This window comes from Colobus angolensis, unplaced genomic scaffold (genome assembly GCF_000951035.1).
Source record: "Colobus angolensis palliatus isolate OR3802 unplaced genomic scaffold, Cang.pa_1.0 Scaffold87, whole genome shotgun sequence".
Lineage (NCBI taxonomy): Eukaryota > Metazoa > Chordata > Mammalia > Primates > Cercopithecidae > Colobus > Colobus angolensis.
Window position 1 is genome coordinate 533,236 of NW_012122598.1, and position 19,922 is coordinate 553,157.

The 19,922-nt window shown below is 52.3% G+C and overlaps 2 protein-coding genes across 5 annotated transcripts in view; one reads left to right on the forward strand and one right to left on the reverse strand.

The window, feature by feature from the left end:
• The first annotated feature begins 6 nt into the window (after positions 1-6).
• On the forward strand, positions 7-9,238 carry PPP1R1A (protein phosphatase 1, regulatory (inhibitor) subunit 1A). Its single transcript, XM_011930435.1, has 7 exons — positions 7-131; positions 4,228-4,288; positions 5,305-5,342; positions 5,743-5,806; positions 6,407-6,562; positions 7,410-7,516; positions 8,064-9,238. The coding sequence occupies exons 1-7, from the start codon at positions 48-50 to the stop codon at positions 8,067-8,069; spliced, it is 516 nt and encodes a 171-aa protein (XP_011785825.1). The 5' UTR covers positions 7-47; the 3' UTR covers positions 8,070-9,238.
• A 1-nt stretch (position 9,239) lies between these two features.
• PDE1B (phosphodiesterase 1B, calmodulin-dependent) overlaps positions 9,240-19,922 on the reverse strand; it is a 34,140-nt gene continuing 23,457 nt past the window's right edge. For 2 of the 4 annotated variants that reach the window (XM_011930431.1, XM_011930432.1), the window contains 13 exons: positions 19,443-19,625; positions 19,197-19,263; positions 18,459-18,575; positions 16,067-16,207; positions 15,559-15,659; positions 15,326-15,451; positions 15,097-15,198; positions 13,574-13,694; positions 13,163-13,244; positions 12,696-12,804; positions 12,103-12,233; positions 11,147-11,267; positions 9,240-10,631 (listed from right to left, as the gene is read on the reverse strand). In XM_011930431.1, the coding sequence (XP_011785821.1) occupies positions 11,164-11,267; positions 12,103-12,233; positions 12,696-12,804; positions 13,163-13,244; positions 13,574-13,694; positions 15,097-15,198; positions 15,326-15,451; positions 15,559-15,659; positions 16,067-16,207; positions 18,459-18,575; positions 19,197-19,263; positions 19,443-19,625 (1,384 nt within the window). In that variant the 3' untranslated portion in view covers positions 9,240-10,631; positions 11,147-11,163. Of the gene's footprint in view, positions 10,632-11,146; positions 11,268-12,102; positions 12,234-12,695; positions 12,805-13,162; positions 13,245-13,573; positions 13,695-15,096; positions 15,199-15,325; positions 15,452-15,558; positions 15,660-16,066; positions 16,208-18,458; positions 18,576-19,196; positions 19,264-19,442; positions 19,688-19,922 lie in introns of all 4 variants that reach the window. The other 2 variants (XM_011930433.1, XM_011930434.1) reach the window with 2 other exon arrangements.

Sequence of the window (19,922 nt, forward strand, 5' to 3'; positions counted from 1 at the left end):
CTTCCCTCCCGCCGCAGCGCGGGCCCACAGCGGCCGCCGCCCCAGCCATGGAGCAAGACAACAGCCCCCGAAAAATCCAGTTCACGGTCCCGCTGCTGGAGCCGCACCTTGACCCCGAGGCGGCGGAGCAGGTGCGGAGCAGGGCGGGGCGGCAGGGCACTGCCCAGCCAAGGACGAGGGACCCCTGGACTGGTGGGACCCAGGATCCCTGCCTAGTCTTCCCTTAGCAGTGCGCCCTTTTGAGGACGAACGCTCAGTTTGCGGGGGGGTGGGGGGGGTCTTCTGTCCCCTCCCCCACTGTCGGAGCCACATCTCGAATCTGTGCTTCTTTGAGACTGACCGAAGGAAGAGCGCCTCCACTCGATGCCTGGCCCCGCGAGAGTTGCTCTCTTCCTCCCCAGCCCTGGGGGAGGGGGCTTGCCTGAGGACACGACCCCTCCCTCCTTAAACAACCCTGCATCCCCCACCCAGTCAACCCCCACTAGAGTTTCTGAGCTTGGTGGTGGCGCTGAAGGGAATCAGCAGCAATGCGGGAGGGGTCTGGGGAGGGGTCGGTAATGGAGAGGGAGCCTGGAAGGGTGGGAGTTGGAAGAGAAGAAACAGCTTCCCTGTCTCCTCCTAACTGGGGGCCACCTTGCTGGGCTCCGAAAGTGATAACAGGAAGGGACTGAGGACCACTGAGAGGGCTGGGGCTCCAGGGAGAGGGGAGAGGGTTGGTCGAGTTGTAGGCTGAGGCTCCGTTCTTCAGGTCTCCACTCATGGTCCTTATTCCCAACTCCTGCCCTTTGGAGTGGGGAGTCCGGGTGGGACAGAGCCAGTGGCACTGGGAGGCCAGAGGCGGAGTCTTTCCAGGGACTGGGGTCCAAGCTGAACAGTATGCAAGGGAGAAGCACTGTGACAGCCTTGGCTCAAGGGGTGGGAGTCCAGGGCCCTGGCCCAGCCTCCTAGCCTGGTCTATTTTTAGCTCAGAGCAGCCTGGCAGAGGGGGCAGTGTATGAGAGTGTGTGAGCAAGTGTATGCCTCGGTGAGAGTGAGCGTATGTGTGGAGAGGGTGGCCACCCGTGGTCCTTACTACTGCTCATTTGCCAAATATTTGCTTATTTGCCTATTGCTCCATCTCTTTGTAATCTCTGTCCATTTGCCTAGACATTCCCATTCCTAAAGAATATCAATTTCCCACAAGGTCAGTTCTCTGTTTCTCCCAGCAAGCTGCCAGGCTCTGGCTAGCCAGCGCCCCCCACCCCTCTCACACACACACACACCCGAAAAAAACTTTGTGACCTTTTGGGATGAGGTGGAGAGAGTGTTTTTTGTCATTTTTGTTGCTCCAGCTGTTTGGTAGAATAAGCTCTGATGTGAAGGGAAGGGGGCCGGGATACACACACTCTCCCTACCACTTTGGCTTCCCAATGTGGAGACAGGGTTTGGTACCTGCGTCTCCGTCCTCTCTCTGGCCTGGGGTGAGCCATCGCCTCAGAGCTCTAAGGTGGGAGTACGCAAAGGATCTTGAAGCCTCACAAATCTGCAGAGGATGAGGACAGAGAGCCATCAGCATGGGGTGTGTTCACTGGGAGTCAGGGGAAAGGCTGCTATGCCTGGAGGCAGGGCATCAGCCAGGATAACCTCAGACCCAGGAAAAAGGGCTCAAGAGTCTGGACTGTGGAGGTTGGGGATGTGGTTCCAAGGAGAACTGCCTCCCACTGGCACAGACAGGGCCTGACACCTGTATCTGGTGTTGGAGGAGGCAGGTGTAGTGGGTGGGTAGGGAGGAGGACGGGGAAGGCCAGCTGGTTCAGGGATCTAGGAGACAAGGGAGGGGCACAAGACAATCCTGAGGAGTCAGAGGGGAAAAGAGAGCCAGGACTTGGGCCTACTTTCGCTAATCTTCAGAATCTGTGTCTCTTAGGCCTGAAATTCTTCCTGCGGCCTGACCTCAGCCCCTCCTGCTGTGTTAAGCAAACAGCTCCAGGCTTGGCAGGTGCTGCTAACCCAGACCAACACCACGGGAGGGCAAAAGGAGTTGGAAGCTCTGAGTTATAGAGCACAGAGTGGCAGGGGGTGGAGGGGTGCCCACAGCTTCCAGATCCTTGGCATGACTGCTTTGGAAAGAAATCCGAGGCGAAGGTATCACATGCTCCTGAAAGCTAGGATTTGGGATAGGTATGAGAAAAAGAAAAGAGACCCTCTACTTATTTCCCACTAGTTCGGGTGCCTGGGAGGTGCGGCAGGAAGCCTGACTTTCCTCCTTTCTGCTGTAAGGATATCACAATTCCCAAGGACTCTGAGTGCTTAGAAACCTTGTCCAAAGGAAAGGAATAGGTTAAGGAAGTGATGTGTCCGAGACCGGACAGCCCTGCTGCCCTCTGTCATACTTGCAGTCTCCTTCTTGGGCTCCCCACTCTGATGTTATATCAATCCACTGATCGCCACTCCACCCTCTCCCTGTCTCTTCCCCTTTTCTACCACCGCCACACCCTGCGCCTCCGGAGTGGAAAGACGTAGAAGAGTCTTCTAGTCGAAGGATGGCCCCCACCCCATATACATGAAACAGATGGTCCCCAGCCCATGTGTATCAGGAATGTCCAGAGACGACTGACAGTTAATGTCTGTGCGACTCATCCATGTGCACACTTACACACATACACAAAGGACTGGACTGCAGGGACCTTGAAATGTCACCAAAAACAGATGCCACTGAATTCTCCTGGGAAAATGATGCCCTACCCCCACAGACCCCCATTCTATGCATCCTGTTTCTTCTTTGGAAAGAGTCCCTCCTCAGGCTTAAACAGCCCATCTTGCCATAGCCAGTACCCCCCACTTTTCTGGGCATAGAGAGGGGCAGTGTTCACCTCCGTCATCCTCCACGGCCAGTGGTGATGATTCTAAATAATGGTCATGCAAAGATAAGAGTTTGATCATTCAGTGTCCTCACCCTACTCCTCTCAGCCCAGGATAATTTTAGCCCTTTTCCCAGCCCCATTAGCCTTCCCTCCCCACTGCTAACCTAGAGGGTCATCCTCTAACCCCCATCCTTCCACTTGCTTCCAAGCCTCTAAAGCCTCCAGAGAAAGGGGAAAAACTACACCTCCCAGGAGTCCTTGGACTGACTTCAACAACAATCAACTTTATTGGCAGCATGACAGAACAACAACAGTGGGGGCAAGGGGACTCAGAGGCAAGGCAGTCAGTCAGCTTTATATGTTAATTTCTTAGACTGGGACCTGGAGCCTAGGATAAGATTTTTCAGCTAAACTTTGGGCCCTGACCAGGGTCCTGCCTAGGGCTCCTCCTTGTATTGATATTATACTTACCCTGACAAGGATTCCCCCAACCCCATTTCTTGACAAATCAGAAAGGCAGTGTATCCAAGGATAGAGAGGACATTAGGCAGTGAGGGGTGCAGGCCAGAGGAGATGCACATTCAGATCCTCCTCTGTGTTGTCCTCCCAGGCTGGGGGTTGCTTGAAAAGGATGCTCTCTCTGGGCGCTGTCACACAAAATGTTAACGTCTGCTTGGGGAGTGGGTTAGAAGACTGAGAGAAAGCACTGTGCCCTCTTAAGTTATTTCTGACCATTGATCCAGGATGGACGGAAGGACAGCAGGCCAGAGATCAATTCATTAGAGCAGATATAGCTTAGATGGAGAGCTGGGGCCAGGACCAGGGGGAGGTGGAGACACAGAACAGGGGAATGGGGGTGTGCAGGGAAGGGAAGTGGTCTTCTGGGTCCTTAGGATTAGCTCTCCCCAGGGGAGGAGGAGGAGCCCAGGGATGTTCACCCTGGGTCAGTCAGTTCAGTATAACATGGTGGTTTTTTTTTTCAACTTTTCTTTTAGATCCAGGGGGGTACATGTGCAGTTTTGTTACATGGTGCTGAGGTCTGGGGTATGATTGACCCAGAGAGTGAACATAGTACCCAATAGGTAGTGTTTCAGCCCTTGCCCTCCTCCCTCCCAGTCTTGTATTCCCCAGTGTCTATTGTTCCTGTCTTTATGTCCATGAGTACTCAATGTTTAGCTCCCACTTATAAGTGAGAACGTGCAGTATTTGGTTTTCTGTTTCTGCGTAAGTTTGCTTAGGGTAATGGCCTCCAGCTGCATTAACATGGCATTTTTTGAGGTGTGTTAAGTAGGCTAGGCTGGATTATGTTACTGAGTGGTTTTGGGTGGGGCTTTGATGCTTCCACGTGTACTTGACCTCTTCCCCATTTCCCACCTTCCCTCAGATTCGGAGGCGCCGCCCCACCCCTGCCACCCTCGTGCTGACCAGTGACCAGTCATCCCCAGGTAAGCCAAGGGATATGTTGCTGAAGGGGGTGGGGGCCACTATGGCAACAGGTCCCAACGAGAAGATGGGTGCTAGATGGAAGAAGAACAGCTCTGAGAAGGCGGGGATGTCCTCAGTCCTGAAGGCAGGAAGGTGGTGGTTGGATTGCAGAATATCCTTTGCTTTTGGAAAGATGGAGCAGTGCTAGGAAGGCGAGGGAGACCACCTGGCTCCTAAGCCCCCCAGGAATTGGGGTGGTCAACTGAGTGCTGGTTGCTGCGGCAACAGCCTTCCAGGTTTCTCCAGCAACTGAGATGCTGCTACCCCCACCCCCAGAGGCAGTGTCAGCTGTGAGGGGGAGGGACCGCCTCCACCAGCTCTTCACAGCCCCCAGAGGGGGTGGGGAAGGTTAGAAGCAGCTCAGGGAGCGGCTGAGATTCTGGTCACCTGCATCCCCATCAAGGTATGGGGAGAAAACAAGGTCTCACAGAATGGTAGGGAGCTTGACAGGGGTGTGGAAGAGAGGGGGTCAGGCTAAGAAGCTAGGCTGGAGTTCAGGATGCCAGGGTCTCCAGCTTGCCTCCACCTATACCCTCCAGACCCTGCACAGAATAAATTTACTGTTCTCTATCACTGTTCCGTCCTATGCAGGGCTTAGTTCTGGCTAACCCTGGGGTGGAGGAATGATTGGAAAGAGAAAGAGACATGATACTTCAGAGGAAGAAAAAAAGCAAAAGGACCACAGATCCTGCCTTTGGGGATATCCAGGTCTGAGGCAGAGATGCAGACGCAGATGGACCACAGAGCCCATCCACAAGGACAGGACTAGATGCAGGGGGATGGAGGCAGCGGAAGCACGGGAGAGGAGCTGCGGGAGGAGGTGTGGGGCAGCCATGAGGGCCAAGAGCCTGGGGGCAGATGTGAGGGACAGATCAGGAGGAGTGCGGCTGCAGAATCCCCTCCCCTGAAAAGTCAGCTCTATGGGGATCCCTGGTTTCCTGTCCTTATCACCCTCTCCTTTTCCTGTTCCCTTCAGAGATAGATGAAGACCGGATCCCCAACCCACATCTCAAGGTGAGCGGGCCCATCCCAGTAAGCCCAGCCCAAACGAACCCCCCCCACTCATTAGGGGATTATTCCTTAAAACCCGCTGCCCGTCTCTAGGATCTTTTTGACTCCCACTTCCCTGTACCCGTACCCCCCAAATGTGCATGAATGAACGTATACACATGCACCACACACACACTCACACACACACACTCACAGTCTCCTTGCTCACCGTTGTCGAGGTGGTTGGGGAGGCAGGAGTTTTCTTCCCCCACTTTTTGAAGCTCACACCTACCCCAAGCTCCAATCCAAAAGCCTGGCAAAGCAGAGGAGGAAGGCAAGGGGGGCTAGAAGACATGGGGGACTAGAGGGCAAGGGGGGCTGGAGGGCAAGGGGGGCTGGCACCTATCCTCTGTGCCCTTCACAGTCCACTTTGGCAATGTCTCCACGGCAACGGAAGAAGATGACAAGGATCACACCCACAATGAAAGGTTCGCAAGACCCCTCCCATCCCTTTTTCTCCTCTACGCCTGAAGCTGGAGAGTAGACCCAATGCCCTTTGGAAGGGAGGTCGTTAAATCTGCCTTTATTATGGTAGAACTGTTGCTAGATGAACTGAGGCTGAAATCCCAGTTTTGCCACTGACTAGCTGGGTGATCTGGGAAAAACTGCTTAACTTACTGAGCCTTGAATACTACCTCATTATGGCAGATAAAATAATATATGTGAACTCACTGGCACAGTGCACAACATGTACAAGGTACTCAAATTTTTCTTGAATCTAAATTGAGCCTTTCCACCTTCCCCCAGGGAAGACCATGTATCCCAGCAAGTGAGGAGTATCCCTTGTTCTTAAAGGCTCTTCTCCTACGCCTCCCTTATCTGTGAAAAAGAGTACTTTTTATGGTCTAGTTTTCATCCCTCTTTATTGCCAGCTAGTGTCCCTTCCTTGTTCAGATCTCAGTGGATGGGAAAGTCAAACACCTAGCAATGTGTGCTGAGCCTTTAGTGGGGCTGTTGAATCTGGGGGCCCACAGGGGAGATGCTAGGCAGTCATATCCAGTGTTCCCTCCCTTTCTGTGTGTCCCCAGAGCTCCAGATGATGGTTGAACATCACCTGGGGCAACAGCAGCAAGGAGAGGAGCCTGAGGGGGCCGCTGAGAGCACAGGAACCCAGGAGTCCCGCCCACCTGGGATCCCAGACACAGAAGTGGAGTCAAGGCTGGGCACCTCTGGGACAGCAAAAAGTATGTTCAGGCTGCCTAGTAGTAGGCAAAAACCGTCTCAAGGATATGGATCTATTTGCATGTTCGGCACACATTTGAATCTTCACTTTTCCTTACTGAGTGACACCAAGCCCTCCCAGCTTGAACCCCAGAGCCCCACTGTGGCTACATGAGGGGACCCACCTTCAGGGAAACAGCAGTCACAGGCCTGAATCCTGGCTCTGCCACTTGCTACTTTACCAGCCGAGAGGCCTTGAACAACTTAACCTCAGAGTATAAAATGATAATGAGGGTGCCTGTTGCAGTGGGTTGCGTGTGACTATTAAATGAGACTGGCTCTTGCCACAGCACCTGACACATACAGAGCATGCAATAAGTGGAAGCTGGTAGCAGGGCACCATGTCCCTTATCCTAGACATATTCCAGAATTCAGAACGCCTCCAATTTTGGGAAGATACAGTACATAAGCTGTGTATCACATAGTATTCCCAGCAGAGAACCCTACAATCAACACATAATATTTCTGCAACCCAGTGAATGGTCTCACTAAGCAGAATAAAGAATAAAAATAGCTTCCTATGAGTTCATATCGGGTTTAGACACATATTGAGTTTTGTTTTTTCAACTGTTTTTTCAACTGTTTCAAGGGTTTATTCTTTCCAATTTGATTGAAGATTTTGAAAAAGTGAACCTATAGTAGTAATTGTGAAAAAGGAAAACCCTGTTGGTCTTGCCTGATTGCACCCAACTTGGTCTTGGGGCTCTCTCAGGGGTCACTGGGGTACGGATGCAGTGAGGAGAAGCAGTTCCCTCCCCAACACCTTTACGAATGCCACTTCTTCCTCCCACCCCTATTTTCCCTCCCCAGAGCCTACAGAATCCATCCCTAAAACTCAGGAGAGAGGCAGTAAGGAACCCAGCACAAAGGAACCCTCAACCCATATACCACCATTGGATTCCAAAGGAGCCAACTCGGTAAGACCCCAGGGCTGGGCTGCCAGGCCGTAGGAGAGGAGGCTAATATTGTGGACAAAGGCAAGGGGCTAATATTTGGAGTCTAGGAAAAGGAAAACAAAGAACCAGCTTCAGTCCCTGAAAAGTTATTCTTTATGGTAAAAGGACTTGCATCTCCTCTGACAGACAAAGAAATGGATAGCTGCAGCAAGAAGGTTTGAGATTAGACTTTGTGTAGGACTTCTGGCTCCTGGAATGGGTGAGAGCAGTAGGTCGTGGATTTTTTGATAAAGGGGATTTGGAACCCGAAGGGAGATCCTCCCCTGCCCAGCTGAGGTGGGCAGTGGCTCTCCCTGCCTGGAGGATGCATTGATTAGGTAACTTCCTGAGCTTTGATTTTACAATCCCCAGCCCCCTGCATAGACTGGACACGGGAAAGACTGCTCTCAGACATCAGAACAAGCTTTCTGAGACATTAGATGTTGACAAATGGGATGGCCAGAAGGGGAAGGGACAAAATGACCATCTGGCCTCTCACCTTCTTTCTGTCCTCCTTCCCCCATAACAGGTCTGAGAGGAGGAGGAGATATCTTGGGATCAAGACTGCAGTTTGGGAATGCATGGACACCGGATTTGTTTCTCACTCCTTCACTTTTGGGGAAAATCTCTTGTTTTTAAAAAGTGATAAATTTGGTGTTAGGTCCTTGGCACTTTCCTTCTTTCCCAACTTGGAGAATCCTTTCTCCCTGCCTTCTTGCCCAGCCCTCTCTGCAGCCCCCACCCTCCTGCCAAGCTGCCTCTGGGAAGGAAGAAACAGAGGAGCTAGGCAGAAGCCTTGAGCAGGGAAGAGTTCTTCCCCTAGCCCTGACTTTACTTGCTGTGGGAAGAGAGATGAGGGTCAGATAGGTGGGAGGACTAACTTCCAGGCTGCCAAGAACGAAGAGAAGCCCCACGTTCTCTTTTCTTATTGAGGAACGATCTGACCACCTCACAGGCCTGCCCTGCAGCTGGAACACTCCGCGCTCTAAGGCCTGTGCCGTGTCCAGCTGTGACTGTGCGGTGGGCTCCATCTGCTGGAAGAAAGGGGGAACTGCACCATGGCCCTTGGCCCATGGGATAGAGGGTGTGGTGGTGTAGGGATACCTCCTTGCCTGCCCTCCAAGCCTCAGCTGCCTTCCTTTTGGATTCCCAAGCTTCAGGATGTGTTCCCTCTTCCAGCTGTGGGACCGCTGTCCGTTATTTCAACCCGTTAGCAACAATGGATAGAGAACACAGTGGCTATCAAGGAAGAGGCCCATGCTGGAGACTGGAAGGGTTTCCTTGTCCTAGACACTGAGGACAGATAAGACAAAAACCAAGCATAAGAGAAGAAACTGTCTCAGATCTCACGGCCAGGCCTCTCTCCTGCTGCTGTTTTTGATTTTCCTAGGTAATGGGAGAGAGGAAAGGAGGAAAGGCAAGATTCTTTCCCCCTCCCTGCTGAAGCATGTGGTACAGAGGCAAGAGCAGAGCCTGAGAAGCGTCAGGTCCCACTTCTGTCATGCAGCTACTGTGAGCCCTCGGGGCCTCCTCCTGGGCCTCAGCTTGCCCAGATACATACCTAAATGTGTGTATATATATATATATATATATATATATATATATAAAAGGGACAACACCTCACCCAGATTTTATCCCGCTGGAAAGAGTGTATGTATGTGAAGATGCTTGGTCAACTTGCACCCAGTGAACACACACAGTCAGGCCTGGTCTCCCTTCTTTATTGTTCTCTGGCTATAGCAGGGGTCTGGGAGACCAAGGGCAGGGGTGAGTCACATGCATCTCTGCCCTACTCGGGGTGGGGTAGGGTGGAAGTATCAGGGTAGCAGGTCTAGGAGACCATGGATATGGATTTCGCATGAACAGGGCCCACTGTACAAATGCATGGTTGGTATTTACAAGAAAGGAGGGCAGTCACCTGGACTTTCGCCTTTCCCGGGGCAAGGCAGGGGCAAGGAGGAGCCTGAGGAGAGGAAGGGGCACCGCGCCTGGCTGGGTTCTCTCCAGAGGACAGGAAGGCAGCAGCCCTGAGCCCCTCCTCCATCTGCCTTTCACCCACTACCCCACTTGTCTCAGGGGAGGAGCTTCTTAGTGCCTGCAGCTGAGCCAGTTCTGAGAAGTGGAAAGGAGGGGACAGACCCCCTCTTTTAGCAACGCAGGATTACTGGATTATACCTCACCCTCCCCAGGCACCCTTGACCCTAACCCAGCTGGTGTCGATACATCCTGAAGGTGCTTTGCTGGGGAGATCTCAAAGCACGTTACAGACATTGGTCGGATGGGAGCCTCCCAGCCCCAGGCGAGAGGAAGGAGGCAAAGGGCTCAGGACTCAGCCAGGGCAGGTGACAAGCCCCAGGGTCCCAGACCAGTCCCAAGGAAGGTCCCAGGGAAGGCCTCCCGCAGCCACTGGTCACAATGGCTCCTTTTTTCCCAGTCACTGTATCAGAAAGGGAGAGAAGGAAGATTGCAGAGGATCAGGCTGGAGATGGGGCTGAAGCAGTGCAATTCTGGGGTGAAGAGGATGTCCTACCCACCCCATTCCCAGGTCCTAGAAAGGTACCATGCCCTGAAGGAACCCACTCCCCTTCCCACACATAGGGCTCTGAAAACCCCCAGATTTCTATCATATTCCAGCCCTTCCCAGAGGAGGAAAAGGGGGACCCAGACCTGCCAGCTAAGATCTGGGGTAGGGGGGCTGAGGGAACCCCCAAAATGTATTGCTTAGAAACTTGGAGGCAAAAAGGATGGGGGAGGTCCCAGGGGGCTGGCATCTCTGACCCTCCCCCAAGGCCCTGGGAAGCCTCCAGGAAGCTCCCCGCTCCCTGGCAGCCACCTGGCCATGAAGAGAATCCAGAGGCTGAGGGATGGCCACAGTGACCATTGGGAGCCTGAAGTTCCCCATTCTTGCTGCCGTGACATTAAAGTGTGCCCCAATGGGTGTCAGGTGGGGAGGGGCCCTTTCCCCAACCCCAAATCTCTGGCATTTGGCCTTCCGGTGGGTTGTTTCTTCCACAACCACGCTCCCTTGGAGCAGATGGGGGAGCCAGTCCTGATGGATGGTGCTGATGACATCAAACACTTTGGACTCAATGAAGACCTGGGGAAAGAGGGAGGAACTTCAGTGCCTGAGCCTGGCCTTCACCTCCAACCTGACCTTCCTTCTCCAAGTCCTGATCCCCACTCAGTCCCGAGTAGAGTTGTGCAAAAAATGCCCTTCAGAAGGGTGCCTAGCCAAGGGGGTGGATAGGGGCTGAAGTCGAAGTCATGTTTAGCTGCCCTCACTGAGCCGTGTGCCCTGGCTGGGCTCCTTTTTCCCTAACTCTCCCTAAGGTGCGGGGCAAGTTAACTGTCACCTGGCATGGGCCCACACTGTTCTGCTGCTGTTCTGAGAAACTACCTCCTTTCTTCCCCACAGGGACTGGGGACAGAAGAGGGTGGGAGGATTTCCCTGCTCCACCCACACTTTGGCTCCATTCTATGTCTTCACTCCCTCCATTTTACTGCTCAAAAGAGGGAGAGAGAATGTCGCATCTGTTGGAGCCCAGAGACGACCCAACAAAGATGCCACAATAGACACCAGCTCTCCTATGCCCTCCACCACAACAGGCTCACCTGGGCCAGCCCCAGGGCTAGTCCAGATTCCCATTTTGGTTGTGTTCATCTTCGGCAGGGGATGGGGGTGCCTCTTCGTCACAGGGGGACAACTCGTCAATGGACATCTGGTTGGTGATGCCTGTAGAGGAGCATAAAGGAGGCTGAGCTTAGGCCAAGAAGTATTCTTCCCCAGAACCCAAGGAGTATGTGGAGAAACATAAGGGATTCCCATCCATCAACCTGCCTTCAAGCTGAACTACATTCAACCCACCCCCACTTGGGAAGAGCCTCTGTAGCCTTGCTAAAACTCAGAACCCTCAACACCACCCTACCACCGCCTCACACAGGAAGAGATTTCCCAGACAGCTCCACCAAATTAGCCAAATCTGCAGGGGCACCATTTACAGGGACCACGATGTGCACAGGGACCCTTGGGCTGTGGAACATCTGGCTGTCTCTATCATCTCTATAGCCCCCATTCTTAGAACATCCCAGGTTAGCCGGGCGCAGTGGCTCAAGCCCCTAATCCCAGCACTTTGGGAGGCCGAGACGGGTGGATCACGAGGTCAGGAGATCAAGACCATCCTGGCTAACACGGTGAAACCCCGTCTCTACTAAAAAATACAAAAAACTAGCCGGGTGAAGTGGCGGGCGCCTGTAGTCCCAGCTACTTGGGAGGCTGAGGCAGGAGAATGGTGTAAACCCGGGAGGCGGAGCTTGCAGTGAGCTGAGATCCCGCCACTGCACTCCAGCCTGGGCTACAGAGCGAGACTCCGTCTCAAAAAAAAAAAAAAAAGAACATCCCAGGTCACTCGGCCAGTCTTTCCTGTGATCTAACTGGTCTGATCAGCTCCATTCCCAACTCAAGGAGTCCGGTGAAGGGTTTCCCCAGGGGCTTAAGAAAAATGGACCTCCTAGTGCTCCATGATCCACCCACACAAGTTCTCACCCCCACCCTCTGCCACGGTGCCCACCACTTGCTGCCCGTTCCTTCCATTTCTGTTTGTTCTCCTGAATGTACTTGACCCAGGTGGAACGAAAGCTGACCACATCAGGGTTGGGGTCTCCCACTTCCACATCCAGAGAGGGCTGGCGCCACTGAAAGCTAGAAGCAGAACCCCCCAACAGCCCCAAGAGGTAAGACCCAGCCCACTCCAGAACCACCTTAGCCCACTCGTGGAAGACCAAGAGAAGGTTCAGGGAACTTTGTCTTCCTCTTTTCCTCTACTAGATATTCCCCAAGTCCCTGTCCCTCTCCCCCTCATTTCACCCCTCCCTCTCCACATCTTCCCTCCTGGTAGAAGGAAAATTAAAACAAGATTCTCCAGAAGGCAGTAAAGACAGCTAATGGAAGAAACAAAACTATGGTCAAGGGGAGCACAGGCACAGGTCACACCCTTCTGATCCCATCCTTCTGCCCTTGACGGCAGAGGGACTCCCAGGCTCGAAGCAGCTTGCCTCCCCACCACCCCACCGCAACTGTGAATCGGCCCTCTCTGTGAGTCCAGCTCCCTCCCTACCACTGCCTTCCGGAAGCAGGATATCGGGCTGCCCCAGCCACCCTCACCTGGGCTGGTTTTTAGACTTGGAGTCCTCATCCGCCAGGGGCTGAACACTCTTCTCTGCCACATCAGTCAGCACAGAGAATGTGGGCTCCACAATGAAGTCGATGAACCCTGCAGTGGAGGAGCAATGCCATAGAGATGTCTTACTTTTATCTGGAGGGCTAGGCGGAGGATGCAGCTGGCATGGCCAGGACCCCTGGCTCCTTATGAAAGAAGCTAGAGAGGTAACCTGAGGCTGAAAACTTCCCAGTGCGGGGCAGGCTTTGGGATGATGTCTTGGTGCCCCAGAGAGCTCCTCCCTGCCATTGCAGCCCCCTGGCCTCCTATCCCAGGACCCCATGCTCTAGTACAGTAGGCTTTCCTCTACAGGAAGAATGGTTTGGGGGATTGAGGACTTGGAGCAGTCCTGACCCAGGCAGTATCTGTTCCCCTTCCCAGTCCTCCCCTTCCTGCAGGAGAGGACACTCACCTATCTGAGACTGTGCCACCAGCGTGGAAGTGCGGTCACAGAGAGGAGAAAAGGGCAGGCCCAACTCTGCCTCCTTGTCACCCTAGAGGAGAGAGCAGGGTAGGAAAGCTGGAGAGGATACCTCAGACCTACCAGATCTGGGGTACAGGTGGCAGGTGGCAGGGGTGGTGGGTTGTGTGAAATTTTTGCACCGTTGACCTGGAAATTAGTAATATGCAAATGAAATATATGCAAATGAAATGCAACTATTGTTAGGCTTTTAGGATAATGGGATTTTACCCCAAGGATTTGGTATCAGGTCAGAGACTACAGGTAGCAAAAGGAGGATATGGAGTATGAGTGGGGAACTTAGAGGGCAAAAGGGGAGAGAAGGCCCCCATAGGCACAGGGGAAGCAAAGATGCCACACTACCTGGCGGAAGAATTCCTCCATGAGGGCCTTGGTCCAGCGGCTGTGGACCGACCACTGCTTGGTGGGGTGGCTGATGTCAGCAGCATGGAGCAGTAGCGATAGGGCCTTGGGCTTGTCAATCCTGGTTGGGGCAGGTGGCAAGGGAAGGGAGACTGATCTTTTAGGAAAAGGAAACCTGGACCATTCCCTAATTTCCCATGCACACCCTATCACATAACTTCTTTTTTGGTTTTTTTTTTTTTTTTTTGAGACAGGGTCTCACTCTGTTGCTCAAGCTGGAGTGCAGTGACACAATTTCAGCTCACTGCAACCTCCGTCACCTGGCTTCAAATGATTCTCCTACCTCAGCCTCCTGAGTAGCTGGGACTACAGGCACACATGCCACCACACCCAGCTAATTTTTGTATTTTTTTGGTAGAGACAAGGTTTTGCCATGTTGGCCAGGCTGGTCTCAAATTCCTGACCTCAAGCGATCCACCTGCCTCGGCCTCCCAAAGTGCTGGAATTACAGGCATGAGCCACCACGCCCGGCCTCACATAACTTCAAACACCCTCCAAAGCTACACACACACACACACACATACACACACACACACACAGACACACACACACTTATATATGTTTAGGTAGCAGCACAGGTTAGTGGCTGAGAGCCCAGGCTCTTAGAATCGAAGGGCCTGGGTTCACATCTATACCTACCACATGTTAGCTGTGTGACACTGTGCAAGTTACTTAAAATTTCCATATTTCATTTTCTTCAACTCTAAAATGGAAATAACAACCCTACGACATATCAGGTACTTCTGAGAATTAAGTGACAAACAACAAATAAGTATTCAGGAAAGTGTCTAGCACATAATAAGTGCTCAGTAGATATTATTTAGAATAGTAATAATTATTATTATACCCTCAACCATGACCCACTATGGCACTGCATACTCTCCCACACATAAACACCATACACAGAGATTAACACACACCTGCAGGACACACACAGAGTCCACTCACATACACATTTATACATTCCCACCCACTTTTAAGCAGCATTAGATGCAATTATGGCATTTGTTCTGTGCATTTGTTTAAACCTCATATGACTCTCCCAATAGCCCTATGAGACTAGGAACTAGGGGCAAGTTGTTGTTGGGGGAAGCATGTCATTTCCACCATTTCAGAGCTAATAAAACTGGGGTCCAGAAGGGTCGAATGAATTTTCCAACATTCCAGAGTAAGCCTGTCCTGGAGCTGCAATGAGAACCCCCATCTTAGGTTCCCAGCCCAAAGCACTGTCCAGTGGATCAGCTGCCTCAGGTGTATGTGCTGTAAGGCCACACACACACACACACACACATACACACACCCACACACACCACACTTACACAGAGATGCAGTCAGATACCTGGAGCCAGTGGAGTCTCTACATCCAGGTAAAGACCTGGCACACCAACTACCCTTGTGTATACCCCCCAGTCCACACACCCCTCCCTCTGGCCTGGCCCCAGCCACACCCCACCAGATGCCACCTCTCCAGCTGTTGCAAGGCTGTCTTCATGGTCTTCACTTGCTGGAAATGGCAGGACATGTCTGTGGCCAACACCATCTCAATGACCAGGGCTCGGAGTTCTCTGAGTGGACATAAAAAGAGAAGCGATCAGCCCCCTCGGTGCTGCTGGGAAGCAGGTCCAGGAAGTGGAAAATGGGGTTTGTGGTAAGGGAGGCTCTTAGGGATGCCAAGTACTGGCTTCTGCTCACACAAACTCATCCTTGGTGAGGTTGATGAAAATGTTCAGCTCATCATCCTGCATCAGTCGGAAGACAGAGCTGATGTGGTGATTCTCCAGCACTGAACGATCATTGTACAGGATGGCACATTCTGACCTACAAAGCCACAGGTCATCATGACCACCCCCTGTAAAAAGGGACTCTGGCAACCTCCCCCACCTCCGCTTGGCCTCTCCTGCCCCTGCCACATCCCCACCCCTCACTTGGTCTGGATGTGGAAGCTGTTGGTAGTGCCCGTGTGCTCATAATCATGGATAGCTGCAGCAAAGACGATGGCCAGGACCTCAATCTCCGACAGGCAGTGCTACAGGAGGAAAGAGAAAGAATAAGAGAGGGCTGATGCCTGCTGGTCACTGCCCAAGAACCTCCACACACAGGCTAGACCACTCATCCCATCCCTTCCATGCTTCCAGGCCAGCTCTTGGTTACTGCAGCCAGGTTTCTCAGCTCCTGGAATGGCCAAGGAGCTTCCTCCATCCGAACCTGCAACATTCCCATTGCATCCCAGCACATGTCCCTAGCACTGTCCAAGAAGTTTTAGTCTACCTGGGAATTCTCTAGAATGAGTTTAATCCTGTTCGACTCTGTAAAGGCTTTGGAGTGCCCAAGAAGAACCAAAGAGGAGAAATGGAAATGGGAGTACACTCTAGACCTCCCAGTTCTGTAGCCATAAGCCCTGAATCACAGAAGAATCATCTCCAGGGCACCTACCACCATCCCTGTGCGCAGCAAGAAGCAATGGACTGTCTGGGTAACATCGGCTGCATGGATCTGGTTGTGGTAAGGATTCTTGTACTTTCCATAGCCTGTCTCCAAGGCCTCCAGGAAACTCATCAAAAACACAGTGGGAATCTGCGGGGGCGGGGGTGGGAAATGGAGGTGTATCAAGGATCCGCAGGAATGGTGGTGACTACAGACCAAGGTCAACAACCTCAGCTTTCTGTAGAAGGCAGTGTGGCACAGGGAGAGAGCACAGGACCTAGTCAGGTAAACCTGGCTCATATCCTGCCTCTACCACCTGCTGGCTGTGCAACTTGGGAAAGTCACATGCCTCTCTGTGCCTCAGATACTTAATTGCAGAATGAAGATAATACCACCAACCTGGAAATTAATGAGATAAGTACAAGGCATTTAGTAAATGCTCTCTAAAGAATAGCTACAATTATTATTATTTCCCTGGAGATTTCAAAGAAAAGGAAAACTTCCCTCCTACCTTCCAACCACCCCACTCCATCCCCAAATCCAAAACCATGAAGAAGGGCTTGGAAGCAAGGAAATGAAGAAGATGACCTAGAGAGGACTCTTCCAGCCAGATGTGGGTAACCCTCTCCTTTGAGAAACCCTCCCTGACCACCTACACTCTACATGCACCAGTACCCCCACCCTCAGTCCCACAGAACACACACAAAAGCACCATGAGCCAGAGCTCTGTCCGGCTACTCTGAATTCGGTCCCTGTCTCTGTATACACCCTTAGGGTATGTCTGCCTCCTTCAGAAGGCTCAAGGCTCCCAGAGGACAGGACTGGTAATCTGTCCCTGAATCTCTGGAGGCTAGGAAGGGACGAAGGTTCAGGACTTGGGAGGTTTCTGTAGAGATGAGCAATACAGTGACAGAGACACAGAAGAAGCACCACTAGTCAGCCAGACCCTAACATCCCCCACCCGCACCCCTGGAGGGCTGTGCCCCAAATTCAGGAAATTTTAAAGGACTGTTTCCATGACGACTGCCCTTGCTTTTGCGTTGCCATGGCATCCCTGGAGGGAAGGGAAGAAAAAGGGAGGAGTAGGGGAGGGGCTAGGTGCCCAGGAAGAGAATGTGGAGTTTGAGAAGGGCAGCTGCTACTGGCCCTACCATCAAAGAAAACTAAAACAATAAGCACCGCCTCCTTCCTCTAACTGCCTTGGAGCAAAGCAGACTGGGACTGGGCAAACCCAACCCAAAACAGCTACTCTTGAGGTTCCCCAAACCCAGTACTTCCAGGTAAGGAGGCAGACTTTAGGAGAAACTAGTGACTGAAGTCTGAGAGCCAGTTTGGAGAAACATGAGCTGGGAAAAGTCTTAGGAAAAAGACAGCCCTGCTATTCTCTGTCCTGGAGAGGGCAGAAGTGGAAAGAAGGGAGTAAAATTGCAGAACAGGCTTCCAGAAGGCACTTAAGAAATTTCAACTGAGCATCTCGGGAAAGTTTTGGAAACTGGGGAGTTGTAAAAGGAGGAGTCAAGGGTGGAGGAAGGGCTCACACGCACAAATAATTTGTTCAAGTGAAGTGGAGGCAGAGGACGGATGGAATGACCTCCCAAAGATGGCCTGGGAGGGGACTCTCCACCTGGACTCCTTTGACCGCCCCCTCTATGGCCCTTCAGATCATCCATGTTTCCCTTCACCGTAAACATCTGCTGCTCCCCAAAGTGCTGACCCAATATCCCCATTATGGCTCTTCAACCTCCCTCACCCTCTACTTCCAAATGTGGTTTTTCCATGTGAAAGTGTTTTCTTTTTTTTCCTGGCACTTTTTCCCTCCCAAAAGACGCTCCCTCCTGGTACAGGATCTAGGAAGGACTTTAATCTCACATAATTCTTCCCATCCAGACAAGCTGAAGAGCAAATGAAGTTCATACATCGTCCCCCTGTCATACAACCCCACCCCAGCCTGTCAAGAGCTGACCTTCTCCATAAAATTCCTTGCACAGAGACCAGAACTGGGGGACAGGGGAGGGAGTGGTCAGTTTTATCCAGGAAACACATGGATTCCAGTCCCAAAGGGCACTGGCTGACAGCATCTCAACTCCAGGCCTCCAGTGTTCACACTGCCAGTCAGCCTAGAGAGGACAAGCTGGGGGAAAAAAGCAAAGCGAGGGGGAGCAGAATCCCAGGCTAGATGGTTGCAGACCTAGAATCTCCCCTAGAAAGCAATTCATGAAGTCTGGAACTAAGACTGCAGCAAGTGACAGAAAAGGTAGACTGGGCGTGGGCGTGGGGAGACTTCCCTGCTGCTGAGACTCAGTGAGGGGATCTATGGAATCTGTTTGTTGGGAGGCTTTTAGAACAGGCATGAGAGGAGTGGAGAATCCTGCCTGCAGGTAGAGGTAGGATGCTGCCCAACCTTGAAGCGGCTGATGAGGTTATGCCGAGTCAGCAATTCAAAAACAATGGTCCTCAGGGCATGGTCATCTGCTGCCCGGTTCAAGGAAAAGACATCAAAGCACCAGAGATCCAGGTTCTGTGGAGAAACCATAGATTATGTTGCTTTCCAGCAGCAGCAAGGGTTGAAGTTAGACTTCAAGAAGGACTTCCCATGAGTACAAAGTCTTGGTAAATAGGAAAGCAAAGAGATGGTGAAGTGTGCCTCTTTCTTCCCATATATCCCTCAGTATGGGAGAGACAGGAAGGCAGGAGTTTGCTCCTAGAGTGGGCAAAAGCTGTTTTGACGAATGTGAGAACAACAGTTAAAAGGGAAGGCAGGACGGGCGCGGTGGCTCACGCCTGTAATCCCAGCACTTTGGGAGGCCAAGGTGGGCAGATCACTTGAGGTCAAGAGACCAGCCTGGCCAACATGGTGAAACCCCATCTCTACTAAAACTACAAAAATCAGCTGGGCGTGGTGGTGGGCACCTGTCATCCCAGCTACTCAGGAGGCTGAGGCAGAATAGCTTGCAGGGAGGCAGAGGTTGCAGTGAGCCAAGATCACGCCACTGCACTCCAGCCTGGGTGACAAGAGTGAGACTCCATCTCAAAAAAAAAAAAAAGGCAGGCAAAAATCATGCCATAAACAGGGTCTAGAAGTCCCAATGGCTATTCCATCCCCCAACCTTCTCCTCTTTCCCAAAAACCCAGAGATCACCTTGAGACAGTTGAGGACCGCAGTAGAATAAGTGGGGCCCACAGAGGTGTATGTTCTCCGGAACATCCTAAGAGAGAACAATGAGAAGAAGCCCACATATGAAGGTCTGGGAGTGGAGGTCTGGCCAGCTGGGGATATGGAGATGAGCCATGGGATCATATGGCTGGTGGTCATGGAAGACCAGGGTGGCTGGGAAAGAGGGACACAGCTAAAGGCAGAGGGAGGCTGAGTGTGGGCGAGCCTCACCGTTCCACGAAGATCCCAGCCTGCACAGCGTGCACAATGCTTCGGAACTTGGGCTTCTCCTCTGCTCGGCGGCCTTTGGCCCGGGCCTGCTGGGTGAAGGTGGAGGCCAGCCAGTCCCGCACCTCCGAAGGCACGGCATCTGACCGCAGCTCCTGCAGCTCGTCCTCCGTGTCCAAGATTTGCCTGAGACCCCAGAAGGGGAGTCACAGAGGAAAGACAGCAGGTGCTTCCACAGCCCAGAGACCCTGTACCCAGCCATACCCCACATTTAGTAACTCTCATGCCAGCTCTCTCTCTGTCTTCAACCCTGTTTCCTTTCTTTTTCTATATCTTTTTATTTCTCTATCTAACATCTCCGATAATGAAACAGGTCTCTGTGTGAGGCAGTGAGCATCCCAACTATGGAAGCGTTTAAGCAGGAAATGGAATGCATCTTTCAGGGATGCTATAGAGCAGCACCATCCAATAGAAATAAAATGC